The sequence below is a fragment of the Sapajus apella genome, unplaced genomic scaffold (genome assembly GCF_009761245.1).
Source record: "Sapajus apella isolate SASKATOON/1434 unplaced genomic scaffold, GSC_monkey_1.0 scaffold8, whole genome shotgun sequence".
NCBI lineage: Eukaryota > Metazoa > Chordata > Mammalia > Primates > Cebidae > Sapajus > Sapajus apella.
In genome coordinates this window covers 14585146-14611413 of record NW_022436948.1, presented here as the reverse complement: position 1 = coordinate 14611413, position 26268 = coordinate 14585146, and the positions used below count along the sequence as shown (strand labels likewise).

The 26268-nt window shown below is 43.2% G+C and overlaps 1 protein-coding gene across 4 annotated transcripts in view; it reads right to left on the bottom strand.

The window, feature by feature from the left end:
* Window positions 1–26268, bottom strand: part of TIAM1 (TIAM Rac1 associated GEF 1) — a 448677-nt gene that overhangs the window by 10606 nt on the left and 411803 nt on the right. For all 4 annotated transcript variants that reach the window (XM_032277050.1, XM_032277051.1, XM_032277049.1 and 1 more), the window contains 9 exons: window positions 24909–25088; window positions 23773–23841; window positions 23338–23463; window positions 18116–18224; window positions 13701–13880; window positions 13495–13613; window positions 7642–7750; window positions 1998–2056; window positions 1273–1375 (listed from right to left, as the gene is read on the bottom strand). In XM_032277050.1, the coding sequence (XP_032132941.1) occupies window positions 1273–1375; window positions 1998–2056; window positions 7642–7750; window positions 13495–13613; window positions 13701–13880; window positions 18116–18224; window positions 23338–23463; window positions 23773–23841; window positions 24909–25088 (1054 nt within the window). The remainder of the gene's footprint in view (window positions 1–1272; window positions 1376–1997; window positions 2057–7641; window positions 7751–13494; window positions 13614–13700; window positions 13881–18115; window positions 18225–23337; window positions 23464–23772; window positions 23842–24908; window positions 25089–26268) is intronic.

Genomic DNA, 26268 nt, shown 5'->3' with positions numbered 1-26268 from the left:
CTCAGGAGGCTGATGCAGGAGAATTGCTTGAACCCGGGAGGCGGAGGCTGCAGTGAGCTGAGATCGCGCCATTGCACTCCAGCCTGGGTGACCAAGTAAAACTCTGTCTCAAAAAAAAAAAAAAAAAAAAGAAGAAGACAAAAGAAATTCACATTGATCATCCACCTGCAGGTCCCCACTGCCAGAGCTTTTCCTTACCAAAGCTACACCTGCTGAGCAAGTGGGACAGGCAACAGGTGTGGCTAAAGAGTTTCCACCTGACTCCCTGGAGATGCTCTTTCCAGGGTGCACCTGGGAGAGCCTGTACACAGCCCATTCCTCCTCTGGAGAACTTGGTCTCAAATTAGGCCCAGGAGGGGGGGCTTCTGAGTCACAGAAATACCACTTTTCTTAGTCAGTACCCTGCTACTCATGTGTTTAAAGCATTGTCTAATTATATTATTAAGTATACTCATAGCTACCCAACAATTCCCTTCACTACTAGGTGGATTTTAGAAAAAGAATCAACATTTCCACATCTGTAATCCCAGCACTTTGGGAGGCTGAGGCGGGAAGCTCACTTGAGCCCAGGAGTTCAAGACTAGACCCCATTTCTACAAAATATTTAAAAAAACAGCTGGGTGTGGTGGCACACGCCTGCAGCCCCAGGTACTCGGAAAGGATAGCTTGAGCCTAGAAGTTTGAGGCTACAGGGGGCTAATCGCACCACTGCTCTCCAGCCTGGGCAACAGAATGAGACCCCGTCTCTAAAAAAATTAACATAAGTTTTAAAAAGAATCAACATTGTAAAAGTCTTCACATTAATACCAAAGACAAACATTTGTAATACTTTAGGGAAAAAATGTTTAGTCGATGCTTTTTAGTTCTTTTGGTGGTATTTTTGAATCTCTCAGTTAAAAAGCAAGTGAGTAGTTTACATGGGCTTTGTCTGCTCACAGTCTCAAGGATTCTTTCAAGAAGCACAGGCTCATGGCTACTCAGACGGTAGTCACTATACTATTAATATATAGAATAGAATAACTAGAATCTCTTCCAGGAATTTTGGAGACATTACACATCCATTCACTCAGTTCATTCATTCACTTGGTTCATTCATTCAATATTTAATCAATGGCTGAGTAAGTAAGAGGCAATAAAGAGGCTGAGAGACAAGAGAGTTAAGCATGGGGAAAAAAAGGTGCTAGGGTGGTTAGACCAAGAGTGTGAATTCAAATAATTCCTACACAAACCAGAAATATGTGTGTGAAAAACCCAGCACAGGTCAGAGTTTACCTGCACTCGCCAAAGCTCGAACCTGCAGTGCCTCCGTGGGGATCATGTGTCGAAATCGGAAGGGGTCCCAGTCCTCATAAATGGAAAGCCTGTGCGATCCTACCTGCAGAGGAGAAGGAACCAGCTGCATAAGAAGAATCTAACCTGCCCTGGACCAGTTCCCTACGTTTTCTAAACCAGCAACAGACTCTCACGCAGTAACTCCAGACGTGCCCTGAGGATCTTCCCCCATGAGCTCCTGTTCATCCAGCAGGAAGTGAGGCTGCATGATAAATATATTGAGGGGAGGGTGTGCAAATACATTTGCTAAGCAAATGCAGTGAAGAAAGACACACAGGAAGAGGAGAAAAGGGATCCAAAACTAGAACAGGGCAACAGAGAAAGGGAAGAGCAGTGTTGGAAAGGTTCTGGGCCATGGTAGACCCAATCACCAATGGCGTCCAGTGGATTTTAACCCACAAAAATGAGACCAAGTCGCCAATTGATTCCAATTCACCATTTGGTTCCAATTCACAAAAATGAGACCAATTCATTTTTTTGCTCTAAATATGAGCTTGCCTGAAAGAAGGCAGGATGGCTGATCTCAAGCATCCTTAGCAACACTTAAGAAATGAAAAAAGATTGTAAAAAGGCTCATACTGACAAAATGGTAGAATTATGCAGACACAACTGATAAGCAGATAGAGAAATACTTTCAAACCATGGGGCAACATAAGAAGTCTTACAAGTTTCTTCTTCTGTTTGGAACCATCTTTATACACAAGGACCACAGCAGTTTTGAAGACTGGAAAAAATAAAATAAAGACTGTTATGGCATGTCACGTATAGGGTTTTCCCCTTGACATCACTAACTTGTGGTAATAAACACTACAGTTATGAAGAGGATGTGGAGATCCCAGTTAACTGACTCCCACCTACCTTCCATTCATTCATCACATCTGTGAAAATCAAAAGCCTATTGAGACACAATTTTCCGGGTTCAAAATAAACATAAAAAGCCTACATAAATGGAAATCACCTATGCCCCAAAAAAACTTTTGGGTAAAATATGTTAAGCATGATACCATTTCAAAGTTAAAACTTCAACTGATACATATTCAACAAAAATGTACTAATTCAATAGATGGAGGAATAAATGTCTTTCATAGTAACAATGCAATTCTGAAGATGATTTACATTTATGCAAATTAAGGTAATAGCGCACACAGACACACAGTGATAAGTTAGGAAATATAACTCATCTTTTGACCTAAAGAAACAAAAATGAGTTTATGAAATTAGAATTCGACTGTACTTCTTCCCAAAAGAGTGAATCAGAGTAAGCTCTCTAGGAGTGGTAAATACATAGTTTCATTCTTATATTCTCTCAGGGGGTGAGCAGATACAATGGAGTTATGCATAATCTTCCAGAGAATTTGTTAAGCAATGCCAAGCACGTTTAACATACAGTGATTCTGATTCTTCCTAGAGGGGGAAGTAGAGTTGGCACTCAGAATGGAAAGAGGACTGAGCCCTGCCCCTCCTGCGTTCTCTGTGTCAGGGTCTCTGCTATGGTCCAAATGTTTGTGTTTCCCCAAAATTCATACTTTGAAACTAATCACCATTGTGATGGTTTCAGAAGGTGGGCCTTTGAGAAGTGGGGTCTCTGTCCTCATGAATGGAATTAGTGTCCAATAAAACAGACTTGAGAGAGCTGCCTTGACCCTTTTGCCATCATGAAGCCACAGCTAGGAAGTATGAGAAAGCAGGATCTTGGACTTCCAGCCTCCACAACTATGAGAAATAAATCTCTGTTGTTTGGAAGCTGGCCAGTTTATGACATTTTGTTACAGCGGCCGAACGGACTAGGATAGTTTCCATTATCCCTTCCTACTCTGGCTCCAAGGAACAGCCCAGTCACACAGAAGCTGAAGGAGGCACAGCCTTGTATACCAGACATGGAATTACAAAAGGAACGAACTTCCAGAGAATTCTCAGGGATGGGCCCACCAGGCTCAAACACCCTTTGGAGACGAACCCCAAGTATCTGGTTTAATTTCTATTCTAGGTAGGGCAGGTCGGTCTTGTCTTCTCTTTGTGTAAGATCATGCTAACCTCCACTGCAGGGAAATAAGCCTTGAGATGCAACGAAACTGACTCCAGTCCCTGGGTCTAAACTGCCCACAGCTCTTCACATCTCACAGCATCTGACCGCACAAGGTCCTCAGAGCACAGACTGGCAGGTTCCCTCCAAAGGTTCACACTGACCAGAGGAGGCACACCAGCTCTGCAGAGCAGCTGAGCACAAGCAATCTGAGGATGCCCTTCATTCCCACCATGAAGCCCTCAGAAACCACAGAGGCTGGGACAGCCAGATCTTCTTAGAAGTGAAAGGGCTCAGCCAGGTGAGGTGGCACATGTCTGTAATCCCAGCACTCTGGGAGGCTGAGGCGGGGGGATCAGGAGGTCAAGAGATCAAGACCATCCTGGCCAACACGGTGAAACCCCATCTCTACTAAAAATACAAAAATTAGCTGGGTGTGGTGGTGTGCGCCTGTAGTCCCAGCCACTGGGGAGATTGAGGCAGGATAGTTACTTGAACCTGGGAGGCAGAGGTTGTAGTGAGCCAAGATCACACCACTGAACTCCAGCCTGGGTGACAGAGCGAGACTTCATTTCAAAAACAAAAACAAAAAGAAGGGAAAGAGCTCTACCCCAATGACTCTAATCTCAGAAAAGCCACCATGCCACTGAGACCACAGCTCAGTGGTGTAACTGCCTCCATTTCCCTCAATCTTCATCATCGTGGATCACAGCAGGAGGGCCAGAGAGTGAGCTTTGGCCTGGCACCCGGACCTCAGCCTCCCCCTTCAACTTTCCCTAACCCTTGGAGCTACTGCTTCTCAAGTGACTCCACCGCATTGCCCAATCCCTTTAGACAAGGCCTTGATCTCCAAAACTCAAGCTACTTCTCCAGCGTAAAGCAACCTCTCTTTGCCCCAAAAGGTGAACGTCAAATACTGTTCAAGGTAGAAGCCTATTTCTATTTTTGTTTTTGTTTAAGGCAATGATCACCAACATTTGGTCCACATGAGCCATCCTGTAAGGGAAACATCAAGGTGCCTTGCTGGCAGCAAGTCAACTTCAGTTTTATAAGAAAGCTGCACTACTTCCTGAGGTTAGAGGTTTAAACCAAAACAAGACGACAACCACATTTTAACCCCAAATCTGCCTGACTCAGGGTAACCACGATCCTTCCTTCACCGTAACTCTTCCTTATTTCAACTCCTTGCTCAGGCCTTCCATTAGTTCTGCCTTGCTACTTGAAAACACACCCAAACCATCAAACTTGTCTCTTTAAAGACTGGGAATCCACAGCTCACCCACATCCACATCATGACTATAGCCTTTGTTCATAATCCCAATCTGAATCCTTCCCCTTCTCTTTCCTATCACTCTGGAGAGGATTCTGAATGATGATAAATCAGTCTTGGTTCTCAGAGCCTTCCGTTTTTCTCTTGTGAACTACGGCCGCTTCTGAGTTTACTGACAGTGTGATGCCCTGATGCTGATGCTGGAGTATGCAGACTCCATTTATACCTAAGACAGGTGTTGCAGGCCCACCTTCCTGGAGGCAGCTCCCACACCGACCTCTCATCAACAGCCCAGGAGGCAGGGAACAGAGTCATGAATGCAGAGTCCACTACCTGAGCCCATGCAGCAAGTGGCACCTAAATCCCCAGCCCCAAAACCAGCATTTTCCTGCATCACTTACACCATGGGTTGGCAAACAAGGGCTCTCAGGCCAGACCCAGGCCTGCTGCCACTGGTGTGGTGCAGCTGCTGATCCGGTCATCTCATTCATTTACATGTGGCTGCTTTTGGCTCCAGTGGCAAAGCACGTGGCCTATTGGCCCAAAGCCTAAAACGTACTATATATAGGCTGGGCATGGTGGCTCATGCCTGTAATCCTAGCACTTTGGGAGGCTGAGGCAGGTGGATCACAAAGTCAGGAGTTCAACACCAGCCTGGCCAACATGGTGAAACCCTATCTCTACTAAACATACAAAAATTTGCCAGGCATGGTGGTGAGCACCTGTAATCCCAGCTATTCAGGAGGTTGAAGCAGAGAACTGCTTGAACCCAGGAGGCGGAGGCTGCAGTGAGCCAAGATTGCACCACTGGACTCCAGCCTGGGCAACAGAATGAGACTCTGTCTCAAAAAAAAGAAAAAAAAAAAAAAAAAGTACCATATGTAACCTTTAACAGAAAAGAGTTTGCCAACCCATTTCCTCCTACTTAAATCATTTTCTCATTCTAAATCTGTTGCTTTCTAACTATAGTGAATCTATAATATTGAGGGCAAAGTCATGAAAACTCTAAGTGTTGACTCTGGAATTGCCTGTCTGTAGGCCCACATCATGGTGTGGGTCATTTACATCAATATCTTGCACCCCATGAATGACCCACTAAGCAGCATCAGGGAGATCCCAGGCTCCTCCAAGAAGAAATCACAGCAGAAGAAACACAAGTGGTGATGTTGAGAAGAAAGCAAACACTACTGCCCTCACCAAACCCCTACCCCATCAAAACCTAACAACTTGTTAAAATCTCCTCAATACTCCTTTCTATGGCCTTTTTAGTCACATGCTATCTCTGCACTTACGTGTTCCTTTTTTTTGAGGCAGAGTCTTGCTCTGTCACCCAGGCTGCAGTACAGTGGTGCAATCTCAGCTCACTACAAACTCTGCCTCCCGGGTTCAAGTGATTCTCCTGCTTTAGCCTCCCCAGTAGCTGGGATTACAGGCACTGGCCACCACATCCAGCTATTTTTTGTATGTTTAGTAAGGATGGCATTTCACTATATTAGCCAGGGTAGTCTTGAACTCCTGACCTCAAGTGATCTGTCCATCTTGGCCTCCCAAAGTGCTGGGATTACATCACACCTGGCCTCCTTTGTTATTTTTAATGAAATGGCATCAACAGCTACAGGAACTCTGGAAATTTTAGGAATATCAGTCAGTAAATTTTTAATGAAGGCTAAGTGATCTAAATAGAAAGTTCAATGAATCTTTGCATTAAATACTCTGATTTTAAAATCACTAGGATATTCCATTTGGGAATATTCTGTTCCTATCATGGAGGGAAAATAAAGTTTAAAGAAGGAGTAAGCAAGCTCCACTCCCCACAAACCCACAAAAATAATGTAAGGCAAGAGAATGATAAGCCAGATTTCCATTATATTATGTTCCTACCCATGAGTCTTTTAGCAAAAGGCTAGGACAAACCGCAACATAAAACAAAAGCATGGAGTGTTGATGGTTTTATATTCATGAACACAGCAATATGCCAACGAGCATTTACACTGCAACAACAAGCCATGTTTCCTTCATTATGCATAATTCCCAGTATGCTCACCCATGGTTTTTCTCTCTCTCCAAAAGCATATTACAATACAATCACATGAGATCTCTAATTGCAGCAACTGCATCCATCTAAACTGGTTTATTAAAAAATAAATCATTCACAAACATCTCTAATTTCACTAGTATTGAGCAGCAATGTGATTAAGATGCACCTCACAGCTGATCCAGGCATTCCAGAGTTGCCACAACAGTTCAGTTGAGAACCAGCATCCTATATCCTAGTCTTTTTGTTTGTTTTTGAGACGGAGTTTTACTCTTGTTGCCCAGGCTGGAGTGCAATGGCGTGATCTTCACTCACCGCAACCTCCGCCTCCTGAGTTCAAGCAATTCTCCTGCCTCAGCCTCCCGAGTAGCCAGGACTACAGGCGTGCACCACTACACCTAGTTAATTTTTGTATTTTTAGTAGAGATGGGGTTTCACCACGTTGACCGGGATGGTCTCGATCTCTTGACCTCGTGATCTGCCCACCTCAGCCTCCCAGAGTGCTGGGATTACAGGCGTGAGCCACCACGCCTGGCCACATCCTGGTCTTAAGACCAAACAGCAACAGAGTCAGGAAGAAAATAAAAGATCTAGGATTTGGGGTCTCAGAAACAGAGGCCATTTTGTCTTGATTTTTTACTTTATTTTTCCTTGGCTTATAATTAACTCATTATTTTGAAAAGATACTCAGAGCAACCGCCAAAGAGGGAAATTCTTTTCCTGCCTGTGTGTTTATGTCTGGAGAGACTTGGGCACTGCCATTTCCGCCCACCCACGTGGCTGAGTGACCACAGAGTGCAATTTAACTCGAAGGTTTCATTTAGTGTTTGTGACATGTTGGTGGCTACAGCAGGAAGACCAATTCAAGTAACTGCAATTAACTTTATTTTTAATAAGTTGGGTCTTGAAAAAGAAATGTTCTTGTTTTGAAAAATAAGCTAGACGTTTCCCCCTTCCATAAAACCCTTTTCTGATACACACCAAAGGCTGCCAATTCTGGTTCCTTTTTCCACTTGCCCAGCGAGGCCGGCGGGTTCAGCCAGATCACGGTGGTGTGCAAAAGCAGGTCTCCCATGCTCAGATCGGCAACCTGAAAGCCAGAGATGTGACCAAGTTTACTGGTTGGTGTTATCAATACTCAAGATTTTCATGACGTGTGAAAATTCAGCATGTGGATATTAATTTTACTTCAAGAGAATACTCCTAAAAACATTTGCTTTAGTATGTGACATAATGCATCAATTATGCTTGATTTAGCCATTCTGCAATGTGACATATCAAAACTTCATGGTGTACACCATAAGTATATAAAAATTTGTCAATTTCTTTCTTTCTTTCTTTTTTGTTTGAGAAAATAGCGCCAAAATGACAGATTACATTGTAAAAAAAATACTCTGTATTTGTGACTGTCTGAATAAACACCACTTCCCATTGAAACAGGCTGAAGATAGAATATCCAAGTTAACTTTTCTAATGGGAAATAAAGTATCATTATGTTCTAGCCAAGTTTGAGCAAGGAAAAAAACAATGAAATTTTAACAACAAAAAGCCCTTTAGTTCATATGAAATCTCCTAATTGAAAAATAAATCCTCTCTATTCCCAAAGAAACACACAGAATACAGGGGAGAGAAAACATTCATCTTCTTTTCCCCCACTTTATTCCATGTTTGTCTACTAGAATTTCAGAACAAGATGGCAAATAGTTACAAAATGGGGCTCTGAAATTCACATGCAGTTAGTCTGCCAAAACTGATCTACAAAACTAGAGATGTTTTGTGTTCAAATAGAGACAGTTTCCCAAGGAGATGCTAATTGCTGTTAATGGCAAAGACCCACCCCCAGATAACTGCAGACATTTCTGCCAGTGAGTATCCTCTTTTGGGAAGTGTAAGCAAATTATTTCATTTTCTAATCCATTTCAAAGAAGATTTATTTCACTTTACATGAGGGATAGAGAAGCCAAATAAAGAGTCTGAAGATTCCTCTATTGGCACATGCAGCATGAGTGCCGGAATCCCAAGAGACCATGAGGTTTAGTCACTCGCCCCCATCAGTCACATGCTAAAAATTGTCAAGTGCTGGTTGTAGAGCCATCTAGACACAATGATCCCAGGAGTCTGATGCAAGTTCAATGTCTATGCCTCATAACAGTCTTGTCTGCTTTTCTCACGGGAATCACTCACCCCTTCCAAACCTAGCTGGGTTTCTTATACAGCAGCAACCTGGCAACCCTCCACTGATCACAGTGCTGTTGGGACTGCCCTTCTCCAGCCACCAAAACAGGCTACTGTGTGGATGTGGCTCCATCAGTACAGGATACAGAAGTAGTACTGCCTCTCTTGATTGGGATTATTAGAATCATCACTGTCATTATTTCTGAGCTATAATATCCTAGTACAACCAAGGGTTAAAATAGTTTTCAAGCAGCCGTATTATTTTGTCTATAGATATTAAGTAACTCATCCACCAAACCCCCAGGATATTATCAGACAAGGTAATGACACAGTCTCCACTACCCATCCCCCAAGACCCACATGGAAGAGGAAGAGTTACATACATAAGGCAAATTCCCAGGGGCCACAGCCTTATGGAGTATGTCCTTAAAAGTGATTAAAGGCCAACATGGTAGACTGTACAAACTCTATTTCCTCCAACAGAATTACATTATCTGCACCTGCTGCTATGTGATTTTCCAGCACCTCTCACTAGATAGGCAGGGTACATACATCGCTGCCCAGATGACTTTGGGTATAGCCAAGTGACTTAGGCAGTGGACATGCCATAACAAGCCCCTCTTGGGCACCCACCTTCCAGCCAGGGGAAGGACTTGCCCAAAACAGCTACTGCTGCTTTAGCCTGAATGCTGGAAGAAGAGACAAGGAGCACACCAGAACCCTCGAACTGGAGCTAACCAAGAGAAACCAAACTTTGGTTGACCTACAAAGCCACATATGAGATAAATGTTTGGTGTAGACAACCACTGATATTTTAAGTTATTTGTTACACAACTTAAAACAGGCTGATGCTGTGCCTCTGCATAAGGCTTCTCTCTGGACAAGATTCCCATGCGAAATGGAATAGGGAGTCAGGGTGCTCCCTTTGGTCCCAGTTTCTCACTGGGGCTTCCACTGGTTCCCTTCTGAATCTTCCTCCCAAATCCCAAGAGAGAGTTCTACTGGGAGGCCTTTACCTTACTAAGGACTGGGATGCCCTACTGACCCAGGGCTTTTAAGGACTTCTTTTACGGGCAAACACCCTCTGGGATTCTTCTTTCTACTCATTAAGCAAAAGAGATTCCTTAGCCCAACAACCCAAAGTTTAACATAGGGGTAGGAGGTTGAAGGCCCAGTTTTCATCAAAAGTTGTTTCTTTGCCAGCGTTGTTCTCTGTGAACAAATCTGCCTTCAGAGATGTCGTAAGGCAAGTTGGCTGAAGATGGGATTCAGGTACCCTGTGTTCCTAGAATGTTACCATTTCACTATAAACCTGCTGTTACCAGCAAATACTGATAGATGTTCCTATTCCTGTTTAGAAAACTTCATAAATCCATTCTAGGCTGTTACTTCCTACTGCCACTAAGAGGTAACCACAAAGATCAGGAATTCAGGAATTATCTTTGTGAAAATCTGAATATAATTTGGGTACCTCCACAATCACCTGCCTGAGTCTCCATAATGCTTCCAATATGCTGCTGAGAGCAGTGGAACAGAATTGTCATTGACCTTGGCACAGACCATCCTATTTCCCAGGACTCATTTTCCCTAGGGTTTTGTTCTTATGGCATTGAGGCTACTGTATCCTTTCCAGTTTAAAGGCCATTCTCCTCAGTGGAAGGAAAAGAGACGAAATGGGGCTTGAGAGGTTCTCCTTGAGTAATCAACTGCCTTTGAGTAACTGATTCCCGCTGGGGGTCTGTTTCCTGCTTACTTGTCTTGTCCTGCCAAAACACTCTCTTCTCTTGCTCTCTTTGGCCTCTTTTCCAAGCTAGAAATTTTCTGGGCTTTGCACCTCCTGGTAAAAGTAGGATTTTCCTCCTCTTCAGTCCTGGGACTCAGCCAGTGTCCCTCTTTCCATCTTTTGCACATTCATTTTTACAATCTTAGCCCACGAAAAAGACTTTGTATAGCACTATATCACTTTGTTCCTCACTGGAAAGATGTCTTACGTGTCAGAATCTCATTTTAAAGGACTTCCAGTTTCACTGAAGCCATGTTCCTTTCTACAGTCTCTGACTTTTGATCATATTCATCTTTTTTTCCTAAATTCTTTGCCATCCACTATCCATTTCGCTTTCTAATCTTTAGCAGCATGGTCATTTGCTCCTAAGGTCATTAAAATCCAGTAATTAATTTGGCATATAAAGAAAATAAAAGAGAGGCCGGGCGCGGTGGCTCACGCCTGTAATCCCAGCACTTTGGGAGGCTGAGGCGGGTGGATCGCGAGGTCAAGAGATCGAGACCATCCTGGTCAACACAATGAAACCCCGTCTCTACTAAAACTACAAAAAATCAGCTGGGCATGGTGGCGCGTGCCTGTAGTCCCAGCTACTCAGGAGGCTGAGGCAGGAGAATTGCCTGAACCCAGGAGGCGGAGGCTGCGGTGAGCCGAGATCGCGCCATTGCACTCCAGCCTGGGTAACGAGCGAAACTCCGTCTCAAAAAAAAGAAAGAAAATAAAATAAAAGAGAATGTAATGAAAATGTTCACTTCCATGGGCCAGTAAAATGCTCTTCTGTCAGAATGAAATAAACCAAAGGAGGAGAGGCTGTCTTATAATTTTAAAAATGTTTATAGTATTATTCATATTAGTCAATTAAAAAACAGCATTAAAATTCTGTGATCGACACAAAATCAAGGTATAAAATTACCTTCAAGATACAACTATTTAAACATATACATAGATATTAATTTTTAAAAAATCAAAATCAACACCAAAATATGGTAAGTTGTATGTCTTGAAACCACGGAAGAGCTTTTTTCTTGCCTTTTTCTATATTTTGCCCTCTGCTTTAATAAGCATAATTTTTTTCTTCTTATAATTTTTTTTTTTTTTTTGAAATGGAGTCTTGCTCTGTCACCAGGCTGGAGTGCAGTGGTGCAATCTCGGCTCACTGCAACCTCCGCCTCCTGGGTTCAAGCGATTCTTTGGCCTTAGCCTCCCGAGTAGCTGGGACTACAGGCGCGTGCCACCACACCCGGCTAATTTTTGTATTTTTAGTAGAGACGGGGTTTCATCATGGTAAGGATGGTCTCTATCTCTTGGCCTCATGATCCACCTGCCTCAGCCTCCGAAAGTGCTGGGATTACAGGTGTGAGCCACCACGCCCAGCCCTCTTATAATGTTTTATAAGAAAGTGAGAACCAAGTCCAGGGTGCCAACCTTCATTTTTTCCTACACTCTGATAGATTAAATTATCTGCCAAGCAGTCTCGAAACATTCTCATGCTCTGCTTCTCATGTTATATGTTTAAAAAAAAAATGTGTTTCAGTTGAAAACTACATATCCTCTACAGCAGACCTTCCTGGGCTATCAGGTTCTGACTGTACAGTATCTCTGAGCGCCTCCGCAACACTTTGTAAGGTGTAGGTAACAGAGACGAGTGTAAATTCTACCCAGTCTGATACTGGCCTGGTTGATTTCCTCCAGCTGTGGAAAAGCCAGTTTGTCTCATTCACAATTCATCTAGTCACTTCTTCACTCCATATATAATTCTGTGTGATTGTGACTTTTCCAGTGAACCCTTAAAACACCTGCCTGGGTCCCCCACATCTTATGAGTAAAATAAATGATAAGATGTCATAATTTTACCTGTTTCTGAAAATTATCCATTAACAGCAGGAAAACTTGTTTCGTTTCACTCAGGACACAAACATGAACCTGGATAATGGCCTTAGTATCTCCGGAGATAAGGTGCTTTCTCTAGTCTACACTAAAACCAAACTTGTCCTACCCACTTTTTTAACCCTGCTGCTAGTCACGGCAAGAGTGTTTTTCTTCTAAGTTCCTTCCCACATTTTCTCTTTTTTAAGGTGGAAAGAAAAACTAGTCTAATATTCTAGTTGAATCTGAGTGTACAGGGGCATTGATGAATGTTACTATATATCATTTGACTATGATTCCTCTAAGTATTACTGGGATTTTTAAATTGAAAATTAATAATTGTATGTATTCAGGGGTACATATGATGCTTTGATACAAGTACTGTATTAACCATCAGATCAGAGCAATTAACTTATCCATGATTTCAAATGTCTACCACATCTCTGCGTTGGCAACATACTTTCATTCAGGTGAGTGCTTCTTAATGACTCAGGCACACCTTTTAGCTTTGCCTTAAGTCTTTCTCAGGTCTATCTGCTCCTGCCACTGCTCTTCCAAGTAGGTTTTTGGGTAGATTTAAATGATTCAGAGTCATCTGAAATTTTCATTCATTTGACAGCTATTTATTATATACCTGTATTAAATACCAACTATATACCCACTATGTGCCTGATGTCTTTCTATCTCTGGAGGTAGAGCCCTGGCCTGTTAATAATGCTTCTAGAAACAGCCAGATTGTGGTAATGGAAGTTCACTTTCACACTTAACACAGCATAAAGCCAGAGATCCCCAGGGTGAGGAACTGAGAATCAGGAAAACATTTCCTACAGGAAAATAGCCCAGCTGAGCAAGAAAAGTCACATTGCAGCCTTGGACAAAGCACAGATGTGCCCCTAAGAAAAACAATTGCATCCTATTTTACTTACAAATAACAACTTTAAAAAAAAAAAAAAAAAGAGCAAATGCAAACTCGGCTTTCCTGACAGGTGTCCTGAGAAGATGGGGACTCTCACCTCTTTTTTCTCACCAGTCTGTTCAGCGATCAGCTGGTCAAACACAGCCCCAAACTCTTCGTGGATTTTCTGCATCTCATTGATGTGACTGGCCACCTTGTTCATGGTCTTGATGGCCACTGGAAGAAAACAGGTGGTGAAATGAGAGGCTACTTAGAGACCCTTGTGGACGCAGGCCTGTGGGGAGGTCCTGGGCTGAGGCCTACCGTCCAGGTGGTAGTGCTCCTCGCTCTCGGCGTCGGTCAGGGCGAACAGCTCCTTGAGCAGAAGTGGGTACTTGAGGATCCTCTGGATGGGCTTGATGAGGTACGACTCGAGCGTGGACGAGTGCTGCTGCTTTGGGTTCTGGGCATCCAAGAACGCCTTGAAAGCCGTGTCTGTCTTGGCTGGCAGGGTTTAAATACAGGTCATCAGGGTGGAACATCCTCGTGACTCCCTTCCCACAATTTCCCTCCCTTCCTCACTGAGGCTCCAAGGTGCCTTTTTGCAGCACTGAGCAGAGAGTGGGTGGCAGGAAGAGGGAAAGGTAGGGAAGGGGGCGGTCAGGGAGACCACGGAAGGACCTGTCCATCGGATCTACGTATTTGTGTGTCATGGGGGTGGGGAGAAGCCTGATGAGTTACAGGATGACGGCGTGTAGACACCCGGATTTCCAGGGGCTGCTGTTGATCCTCCTCCATTAAGTATGTTTTTTTATCCTGATGTTTTAACACCTGAGGCCTTAGTGTCCCTGGGGAGACTGCCCCGCCCACACTGGCCAGTTCCTGGAGGTAGTCAAAGATTTGCCAGGAAATGTGCCTTTTATAGAGTCCCCACACACTGCCACCTCCTCTCGGAGGCTCTTACGCCCTAGGCCACCATTCCCCTGCCCTGGTCACCTCAGGGTGGGGAGCAGACATCTCGGTTTTGAGTGCACCCCAGAGCCTGGCCTCCCCAGTTCCTTCCCTCAGAAATCCCAAGAGAGGCTCTTGGCCGTGTTTTCCCCTTACTCCCTCTGCCTCCTGACCGAACCTGCATGTCCTCATCTGGCCCGCATGGCAGGGAGTGCCTGTGCCTCTTGGGAACTGTGAGTGACAAACTGTGGAATCTTCCATCCCCTGAGCTGTTGTTCTTGTCATTCCAAAATAATGATACACCTACATTCTGAACACTCCTTACCCTGGTTTTCCAAGCATTTCACTGCTGGAAAAACCTCTTTTGAAAAAGGCAAGCAGGCCGGGTGCAGTGGCTCACGCCTGTCATCCCAGCACTTTGGGAGGCTGAGGCGGGTGGATCACCTGAGGTCAGGAGTTCGAAACCAGCCTGGCCAACATGGTGAGACCCCCATCTCTACTAAAAATACAAAAAAAATTAGCCAGGCGTGGTGGGAGGTGCCTGTAATCCCATCTCAGGAGGCTGAGGCAGGAGAATCACTTGAACCCGGAAGGCGGAGGTTGCAGTGAGTTGAGATCATGCCACTGCACTCCAGCGTGGGTGACAGACAGAGACTCTATCTCAAAAACAAACAACAAAAAAAGGCCAGGCACAGTGGCTCATGCCTGTAATCCCAGCACTTTGGGAGGCCGGGGCAGGCAGATCACAAGGTCAAGAAATCAAGACCATCCCGGTCAACATGGCGAAACCCGTATCTACTTAAGAATACAAAAAATAGCTGGGCATGGTGGCACGCGCCTGTAATCCCTGCTACTCTGGAGGCTGAGGCAGGAGAATCACTTGAATCTGGGAGGCAAAGGTTGCAGTGAGCCAAGATCATGCCACTGCACTCCAACCTGTGCAACAGAGGGAGACACCAACTCAAAAAAAAGAAAAAAAGAAAAGGTCAGCAGAAGCAGCACTCAGAATGCTGGTAGAGCAGAGCAAGGTAGGGTCTCCCACAGCGATCTGCTCAAAGTTAACTCAAATCTGCTCAAAGTGGCACCAGCTGTTTGCATCTGTGGGTTCCGACCTGTCGCAGCTCAGGCAGCATTTCCTCACCAGCCTTGCCTTCCTGTGTCCCAACTGGTTTGGGAAGCAGCCCTGGGGAGTTGTGGGACCCCAAACACAGGTACCAGCAGTGGCTGATAGAAAGCCGTGGCTAATGCCTTCCACGTGCAAAGCAATGTGTGGGAGGGCAACATAGGGGAAGAGGAAGGGACAGTGTATCCAAGCAACTAACGGTGGACACACGTCGCTTCTGGGCTGGTGAGGACCTGGGGCTGCTGAGAGGGTGGCACGGCCAGCGTGGGCACAGAAACTCCATGTGCCCCTCCCCCATACTGCACCCAATCACCTCTCAATTTGGCTATTCCTCAGATGCATTTATGATAAACCAGTAAATTAACATAATCAACATTGGAAAAAGCACATTCTTCACATTCGGCACCTAAATATTGATCTGGACATCTTTTCCCTACTGGAAATTAGACACGGCACTCCACCTGTAGTCCCAGATACTTGGGAGGCTGAGGCAGGAGAATCCCTTGAACCTGGGAGGTGGAGGTTGCAGTGAGCCGAGATTATACTACTGCACTCCAGCCTAGGTGACAGAGTGAGGCTCTATCTCAGAAAAAATAAAGAAAAATATGGGTCATACCTACTGTTTTAAGGGATAGTTTTAAAAGATACTATAATATTTTTCTTCTTCAATTAAGAAAAATCCATGAGGGCAGAATTTAATCTAATTGAGTGATTAAAAATAATAAATTGGTCCAGGGCCATGATGGGTATATAATTTCACTGTAGATCAAAGCACTCTAAAATTATTTAACAATGTCATAACAATTAGCATTCAATAAAGGTTTTAAAAGAAACACACTGCACATGCAGAACCATATGACCAACACAGGACACGGGAAAGGTCAGGCAGCATGACAAGGAGAATCCCAGGTCCCCCTTTCATCTGAGGCTCCACCAGGACTCTGTTGCATAGACCACCACTGCCAATGAGACTGTTTTTATCTGGGGCAGCTCTTTGTTACCCAGAGATCTGCACTGTGCTAATATTTCCCATAACAGGTTTTAGATTAAGTCAAGCTAGTTCTCTCTGGCAGTAAACATAAATCACAACACCAGAACATTATTTACATATCCAGGAACCTGATCACCAGCTGTTTACTTCACAGCTACAGCGAAGTGTTAAGGAATTGCAGGCTGATTTCCAGAGATTCTTTGAAATCAAACTTTCTGTTGGTGCTACTGTTTGCCAAGAAAATGTTTCCTTAATACTTTTACCATCAAAACCCGCCATATGCTGAACTATGGAGACATAACCTCCTTCTGGAGACTCTCAGAATGTTCCACCGCCTTCTCAGAACGCTTAAGAAAAAGCAGCTTGCCAATATAAAAACTCTACTTTGTCCTGCACAAAAATAACTACAAATGCAGCAATTTTCGAGGCTGAGACAACTTTAGAAGTGCTTTTGGGAACTGTTTTGTTCTGTGTGATAACAGAACAAAAATAGGTGAAGGAAAGATGAAAGTCCACAAAAAGGTATACAGTAAGTCTTCACTTAATGTAGTCAGTACGTGCTGCGACTTTAAGCAAAATGACATATAATGAAACCAATTTTTTTCCTCATCATTATAATGAAGTTGAACAAAATGACATTAGTTGGGGACCTGCTGTACATCATGTCACAGTTTCCAAGAACCTATCAACAATGTGAAGTGAGGACTTAGGTATGAAGTGTGGTAGGTTATAACTGAAATTAATGAAAAACAGAAATAAAGCAGGGAATTTCTAAACCACCTACGTTTTTACATAACTGCAAAACGACCCATCAATTCTATAGCCCAAAATAACAAGGTAAAACTTTCATTGCAAGAAAATTGACAAAACCATTAATTCAAGATCCTGGCCAGGCACAGAGGCTCACACCTGTAATCCCAGCACGATGGGAGGCCGACGCGGTCGGATTACTTGAGGTCAGGAATTCAAGACCGGCCTGGCCAACATGGTGAAACCCCATCTCTACTAAAAAATACAAAAATTAGCCAGGTGTGGTGGCAGGCGCCTGCAGTCCCAGCCACTCAGGAGGCTGAGGCAGGAGAATTGCTTGAACTCAGGAGGTGGAGGTTGCAGTGAACCGAGATTGCGCCACTGCACTCCAGCCTAGGTGATAGAGCATGACTCTTTCTCCAAAAAAAAAAAAAAAAAAAAAAAGGCCAGGCAATGGCTCACACCTGTAATTCTAGCATTTTGGGAGGCTAAGGTGGGTTGATCACCTCCGGTCAGGAGTTCAAGACCAGCGTGGGCCAACATGGCAAAACCTTGTCTCTGCTAAAGCTACAAAAATTAGCTTGGAGTGGTGGTGCACCTCTGTAATCCCAGCTACTCAGGAGGCTGAGGCAGGAGAATCACTTGGACCTGGGAGGTGAAGGTTGCAGTGAGCCAAGATCATGCCACTACACTCCAGCCTGGGCAACAGAGTAAGGCTCTGCCTCAAAAAAAAAAAAAAAAAAAAAAAAAAACAATGTATTGCATTGCTCAGCACCCATATCCATATCAGTGGCTTGCTGGAACATCTATCTGGCAACCAATGACTCTTAAAGATTTCTGTCCAAAAGCCCCCAAGCACCGTCAGCCATACAACTGACAAGCGACAGCTCCCACCCACCGCCTCTATATCCTCAGAGGCCTTACCTTTCACCAGGACCTTGGGAACTTTTGTGTGGCTGGCGCAGAAGGCACTGTAGAGCTTGAAGCGGTCAGCATAATACAGGAACGATCCCCCCAGAGAGAACAGCACTTTCTGGATTTAATGAGAAAAGGCACAGTTGGTTTATTTCCTTCCTCCACTGGAAGCAGCAGCAGGTTATGGCAGGCAGCTCACTTCTGCCTGGCCCACCCCACAAATCAACATCTTCCGTGCCTGTCGGAGCCTTTCTTTGCTATCAAATGTCCTAAAACTGCCCACTGCAAAGTATGTGTGTGTACAAGTTGGTGTAAAAGGTGCTGGACTTTTTGCCTTCTCCGTATTTACAGGGGAGATGTTTCTGGTTTTGTAGGTGTCTTTTAATAACCTATGTGAGCTGTTTGAATGTTGATAAGTATATATTTTTGAAAAGTCAGAAATCTCAATCCTCTCATTAGCTCCTATCAGCAAACTAGATAAAGGCAGGAAATGCTCATACTCCCCCCTGAAGTAGACAACATGTTTCTCTGATCACTATCGTCACACCTTCCAAAACCACCCTCTCCTCTAGCAGATAATAACATAAGCAATATTAAAGAAAGAAACATGCTCAACTATGGAAATCAGATATCATCTGCCCGGCCTTTGTGTTCTGTCCCAGTAGGATCACATGTGGGTAAAGTCCTTCTCATTAAGACTTTCATATGCCTGAGAGGATACTTTGCATCCCGCCTAGTTTATATATATATATATATATATATATATATATATATATATATATATGGCCTCAGAAAAACATCTTCTCTTCTGTAAGTTTCACACTGAAAGAGTCTTGTTCAGAAAGAGGCCTTATTATTGAGGCTCAGATTTAAAAAGTAGGTTTCAAGCAAAGAAGTAAGGTTTTTTAAAATCTGAGTAACAACTAGGTTCCTCAAAGTGCAATTTATGTAATGAATAGTGAAGGCTTCTGATAGTCTGTCCATGACCAAAAAAAAGGTTTATTTAAAACCATACATAATTGGTATTAGAGGCCTCACTTCTCTTCCTACGTGTTCTCCTTTTCCTCCTTTACTTTCCAAGTCCTCCCCAAGTCTCCACTCTGGCTTGGAAGGTGTCAGCAGGAGTAGCCTGGGCACTGCCATCAGACCGGGGGGACAGTTATCTTTGGAGCCTGATGTGGTTTGGCTGTGTCCTCACCCAAATTTCACCTTGAATTGTAGCTCCCATACTCCCCATGTGTTGTGGGAGGAAGCCAGTGGGAGGTAATTGAAGAATGGAGGCAGGTTTTTCCTGTGCTGTTCTCATGATAGTGAGTAAGCCTCATGAGATCTGATGATTTTATAAAGGGCAGTTTCCCTGCACATGCTCTCTTGTTTGTGCCTTTGCTCCTCCTTTGCCTTCTACCATGATGTGAGGCCTCCCCAGTCATGTGGAGCTGTGAGTCCATTAAACCTCTTTTTCTTTATAAATTACCCAGTCTCAGGCATTTCTTCATAGCAATGTGAAAATGGACCAATACAGACCATACACAAGAATTAAGCAAAAAAAGCTGTGGAAAAAAATGTGCTAAATGTAACTCCCCCCTTTAGTCATCCTAAAGCCATTCATTTAACTTAATATTTACTAAGTGTTCACCCTACGGTAACCACAGATGAAACATTAAGGTATTCATTTATTCTTCCTGCCTTAAAAATTGATTCTCAGGGAACACAGTGAACACAAATATGACGGGTTTACACACAAAGATTGCATTTCCCCAACGTTTCTGTTCTGTAGGGCCTGAGAATGCTTCTCATAGGCTGATGTACATTGCAAATTTCCATATGAAAATTTTATCAAAACTTATTTGATCTCAGAACTAACTATTTCTGATACTGCCTTGAGACTAGTGCTCTGTGCAACACGGTTTGAAGATTTTAACAAGCTTTTCTTTTTTTCCATCAAATATACAATGAGGATTTTAAAAAGAGCAGCAATTGTGGAAATCAACAGCAACGGGTTTGGAACCAAATAGCGACTCTCCAGAAACCAACTCAGAGAACCTGGAGAGAAGCCTGCAGGAAGGCATGTTCAGTGTTCATCAGGCATCTCACCTTACAGCTGGAATGGAGACGATCAGACTGCCATATGCAGCAAAGTGAAGGTCTATAAAGAGGGTCCTGCTTACATGGAATTTGGAAGAGTGACCGCTGAGTATGAAGTACAGGTTTGCTATCCTTGATCCAAAATGCTTGGGATCAGAAGGATTTCAGATTTTGTATTTCTTCAGATTTGGGAATATGTGCATTATATTTACTGGTTGAGCATCAAAAATTGAAAATCTAGAATGCTCCAATAGCCATTTCCTTTGAGCAACAGGTTGGCCCTCAAAAAGTTTCAGATTTCAGAGCAGTTCTGACCTCAGATTTTCAGATTTGAGATGCTCCACCTGGAGCTAAAAGAATCAACGTACCAGTCCCTCCCCAGAGAAACACTGCTCAGTACACTCAAGTTCATATCAAAGTTCTGTTACCCAAAGTCTCCTTCTTGTGTATCCTTTTAGTGATTAACTGGACCCAAACTCAAAGAACTAGCCCCACAGCAAAAGACTTGTAAACGGATAGAATGAACGTTAGCGACTTCAAGTTAAAACATAGTATTTTAAAGTATGTCTATATCTATTTTTTAACCAACCCTGGCCTACAGAATGCATCCATTTTTATTAAGCAGCTTTTTTGTTTGTCTGACAAACTGCCAGGCCACATCATGTGTTCTACAGTGCAAATTATTAATTTACTAATTTAGAAAACAGGTATCATTACAAACAGAGACAATTGGACCTAACTGTATTTCAAATGAAAAGCATAACCACCAAGAAGCAACTTTTGAACATAAAAATGAACTACATGGAGTATTTAGGGTGAAAAATATATTATGCTTACAACTTTCTCTTAAATGGTTTGGGAAGAAAATATTTTATATGTACACAGACGCATCATACATGCATAATGTACACACATGCACACACACATACATATACACACAGGAGACAGAAAGGGAAAGAATAAAGCAATTGTAGCCCAATGTTAACATCTGGGGAATCTAGATGAAGGGAATTCAGGAATTCTTTGCACTATTCTTGTAACTTCTCTGTAAGTCTCAAATTACATCCAAACAAAAATGAACACCAAGAAATATACATATATATTCACATACTTATGTGTGTTTGTATGTGATTCTTAGTAGCTCCTGTTGCAGAGAGGCAATGTAAAGAGATAACACACACACAAATATATAGACCGAGTTGAGACAGTTTTTATCCTCAGCTCCTAAACTCGTACCCTAACATTCTACAGCTAGATCCTGCAAGTGTTGGAAGTCAGGCAAAACGTATGGGGGCCTGTACATATATGAACAACTGATTCTTAAATGCAAAAGAAGTTGAGCAGAAAAAGGATCAAAGGATAGTCATTGCCACAAACAGGATTAGAAAAACTGGATATTCAGGCACACAAATTAACTTTGATTCCTACATCAAACAATAACAAATTTAAGTTCAAATAGATTAGAAGACAATGTAAATCCCCAAACTACAAAACTTTTAAGAGAAAACACAGGAAAAAGTCTTTATGATCCTGGTTTAGGCAAAGATTTCATAGATATGACACCAAAAGTATGATTCAAAAAGGGAAAATGTGAAAAACTGTACTTCAACAAAATTAAAAGCTTCTGCTCTGTGAAGGGCATTGTCAAGAGAATGAAAAGACAGGCCTCAAATACAGAAAAAAATTTTTACAAATCCTAGATCTGATAAAGGACTTAAATCAGAACACAAAAAGAACTCTCAAAACTCAGTATAAGTAAACCAGTAAAATAAATGAGCAAATTATTTGAACAAACGCCTCACCAAGGTGGGTATACTCAGGGCAAACAAGCACATAAAAAAAGATGCTCATCCTTGTAAGTCATTAGGGAAATGAAAATTAGAAACAGAATGAGGTGCTACTACACACCTGTTAGAATGGTTAAAAAAAAAAAAGTGACCGTGACCTCATCAGAACAATGAGGAAGCACCACTGGAGGGAGCTACAGTGGTAAAACCAGTTTGGAAAACAGTTTAGCCGTTTTTTAAAAAGTTAAACACACCCTTACCATATGACGCAACCATTCCCTTCCTGGGTACTTAAGAGAAATGAGAGCATATATCCATGCGAAAACTTGGACACAAGTGTTCACAGCAGCTTTATTTGTAATGGCCAAAAACCGGAAACAACCCAAATGCCCAACAAAGGTGAATGGATAACCAAGTGCAGTCTATCCATCCAATGGAAGACTACGCAGCCATGAAAAGGGATGAGCTCTTGATACACACAGCAATATGGATGGATCTCAGTACAACTACGCTGAGTGGAAGTAGCCCAGAAAAACAGGTATTTGGTGTGGGATTCCACCAACATAAAATTCCAGAATGCAAATTTATCTATGAGCAGAGCACGGAACAGGGGGAGAGTGGGAGGGCAGTAAGAGGCAGGAGGGAAAATCACAGAAGGGCAGGAAAAGACTTTTAGGGGTAACGATTATGTGCCCTGTCCTGATTGTGGAGATGGTTTCATAGGGGTGTATGTGTGAATTCATCAAATTCCACACAATATATGCAGGATATTCTACTGCACAGTTATACCTCAGCTGCTTTGTTAAAGTACATGAGGGTGATATGTAAGGCAACACATGAAGCGATGTGCTTTGTTAACTGGAGATGCAACACAGGAAATCTGCAATAAAAGAAAGCCAAGCAGGGGAGAGGAAATAAGCAGGCTTGCTAAGGCACTAGTCATAAATCCTCATTAGGCTACAAGGACAGTGTGTGCTGGAAGATTGTCTTCCTCCTGGATAATGATAAGCATTTCCATTAAGCAAAGCTTCCCAGAACAGGATAAATTAATTTGTTTACTGGGTGACCAGAAGTGTCGATTCTAATTCACTAATAGCTAAAGTATTAAAGGTCCCCACATAAGCCAAGCAAAAGGTCAAGGTTGGTACATCTTTTCGAGTAAAAGCCAGCAGCTGCAAATCGATGGCACTGGTCTTCCCCTAACCAGACCAGCAAGACACACCCAGTTCCCCTCTCAGACACCCTTAAGGAACCGACCCCAATGTGGCCCTCCAATGAAGAGGTCAATATGACCAGGGGATTCAACGTGACCCACGTATAGCCCTTGTCTGATGCCAGAGGCAGCTTTGCACCAGTTACCTTAAACTGGTCGACCTTCTCAAGCTTCTCCAAATCAGGTACCAGTCTCACGCCATCTTCTAGAGTTTTAAGGAATTCTACTTGAAACTCTACCATTTCCGTTAAATTTCCAAAAAGCACGTCAAGCTAGAAATGAAACAGAATTTAATCCACCTCATATCTCATTAGTCTTGCTAAACTTTATTTATATCTGATCACAGGGTTTTTCTATCAATTCTTATCAATTACGGTAATAATCCCACTACCAGAGAGTAGAGCAGGTCGTTACTCTCCATGAGAGACCAGAGCTTAGCAGGCAATGATCTCACCTAGTTACTACAATTAAATTCATTTAAAATGTTTTCAATGTTACACGTGTCCTCCCATTTCTTCCTTTTTACCAACAAGTCAAACCACAGTATGACGCTCACAAAGTTGAAACCATTTCCACCATACCTCATCTTGGGTGAGAAAAGTTTCTTTTTGAAGAGGCTTCAGGTATCTCTCCATGAGACAGTTTAAGTCCTAAGAATTGAAAACACACCTCATTAGCTATTTTAAAGTCAATAAAAGGATCTAGAAGAGAACACACAGATCATGTCCCAAAGGCTAACATGAGAGGCGTTAGGTCATGAAGGTCCATTTCAAGCAGGAGTAAGCCAACCTTTTCTCTCAATATTTTAGGCTTCAAGGCCTAAAATACCGTCTCTGTTGCCACTTCTTCAACTGTAGCACCAAAGCAGGCATAGACAATACATCAAGGAATGAGTGTGGCTGTGTTCTAATAAAACTTTATTTGCAAAAAATAAATAAATAAAACTTTATTTGCAAAAACAGGCAGCAGGCTGGATTTGACCTAAGGGCTGTCATTTGCTAACCCCTGATTTAAAGACCAAAATATACATACTTAAAGAGATCACACTGCTTTTGCATGGGGAATGTGGCCAGGTGTCAGAAGCAGTGACCGCACAAAGACAACAGACCTGATCTAATTAAGACTGTGAAGATCATACTCTCAACTTTTCTAAAAATTAAATTTAGCTTTCTTACTAGGTCAACACCACATATATTTGTATGTATATAAATGAATTGCTGTAAAATTGCTAGGCTTCCTTAAAAATCACAAGGAGGCTGGGCGTGGTAGCTCTCACCCCTATAATCCCAGCATTTTGGGAGGCCAAAGTGGGAGGATGGCTTAAGCCCATGAGTTTGAGACCAGCTTAGGCAAAATGGTAAAAACTCCTCTCTATAAAAAATAGAAAACTTAGCTGGGCATGGTGGTGTGCACCTGTGGTTCCAGCTACTCAGGAGGCTGAGGATGGAGGATCACGTGAGCCCAGGAGGTCAAGGCTGCAGTGAGCTATGAACACACCACTGCACCCCAGCCTGACCAACAGATCGAGACTATCTTAAAACAAACAAAAAAACTCCCTCAAAACAAGCTTTTAATATTCAGAGTAAAGGCAAAATTCCAGGAGAAACCAAGACACTCTTCATGACCACGGTCCGACTGTGCTGTTAGTGAAAACCGGCACAGACACGCCAACTTCACTCCTTTCCGAGGCAGAGGGAGGGCAGGGGGAGAAACACACCTTCACATAGGTGCGCTCAGTCTCCAGGAGCTCGCAGATCACCTTGCGCAGCTTATCCGCGTCGGAGAGTTGTCTCATGGTTGCCAGCTGAGGCCCCGTGGAGTCCTGAGGAGATGGGCTCTGGTCAGAGGGGTTCATCTCATGCAAACTGCGGCAAAATGCGGCCACCTGTTCTGTACTCTTCGGAGCACAGGGGAAAGGGAAGAGGTCATTATCCCTCATTAGACTCACCTGACACCTAGACCGCTTTGCAGTGTTCTTCCTGGTTAATTAACTGTCATATATGAATGTTCCCACAAACTGCTCCACATATAGGAGAGCTTCCCGAATGCTCAAAACAACCATGATAACAATTGCTAACATACACTGATCGATTCCCACGCGCCTAGCACCGGTCTGACGCATTTCATCTTCCCACACGGTAAGGACAACGGAGGCCCAGACGGGTTAAGTAACTCATCCAAGATGACGCAGTATGTAAGTGGCAGAGCTGGGATTTGAACCAGGCAATCTAGTTCCAAAGCCTGTGGCTCTACCACTCCCCAAGAAGTTGATAAATCAGGAGACAGACAGAAGTTAGCTGCATTTCACCCAAGGCATGAGCCTAATTAATTATTGGACTCCCAGTTCAGTACACGATCTACTTTGCAATGTTGCAAAGATGATTTTACAAGGAGGGTTCTTCCTGTTAAAAATGGACTCTGAGTCAACTTTCTAGATTAAGAAAGATACCCGTACTTAAAAAAAAGTTTCTTCCTCTCCAGCTTCTTCAAAGGCAAAAAAAGACCACTTCCCTTTAAAAATAAGATGATTAGCCCTAAAACAGTCCTCAATGGGAGATCCCAGTCTCCATAGCTACCAGGGATCAATCAGGTGCAGACCATAAAGGTTGCACATATTTTGTTATCCATTTGAAATTTAGAATTCCAGGATTCTAAAATTCCAACTCTTTCAGTTATGCAAACAGTTCTGCAAAGCATGGGCTTCTGTAAAAACTCACGGGACCAGTAGTTCTCCACCATGGCTGCTTATAAGAATCACCTGAAGAGCCTTTAAACATCCCAGTGCCCATGCACACCAGAGATCAATTTAATCAGAATCTTTGGGGTGGGATAAGCAGATATCAGTATTTATTTTATTTTTTTTTTTTGAGACAGTGTCTTGCTCTGTTGCCCAGGCTGGAATGCAGTGGCATGATCTCAGCTCACTGCAACCTCTACCTCCCAGGTTCAAGCAGTTCCCTGCCTCGGTCTCCTGAGTAGCTGAGATGACAGGCACACGCCACCACGCCTGGCTAAATTTTGTATTTTTAGTAGAGACAGGGTTTCACCGTCTTGGCCAGGCTGGTCTTCAACTCCTG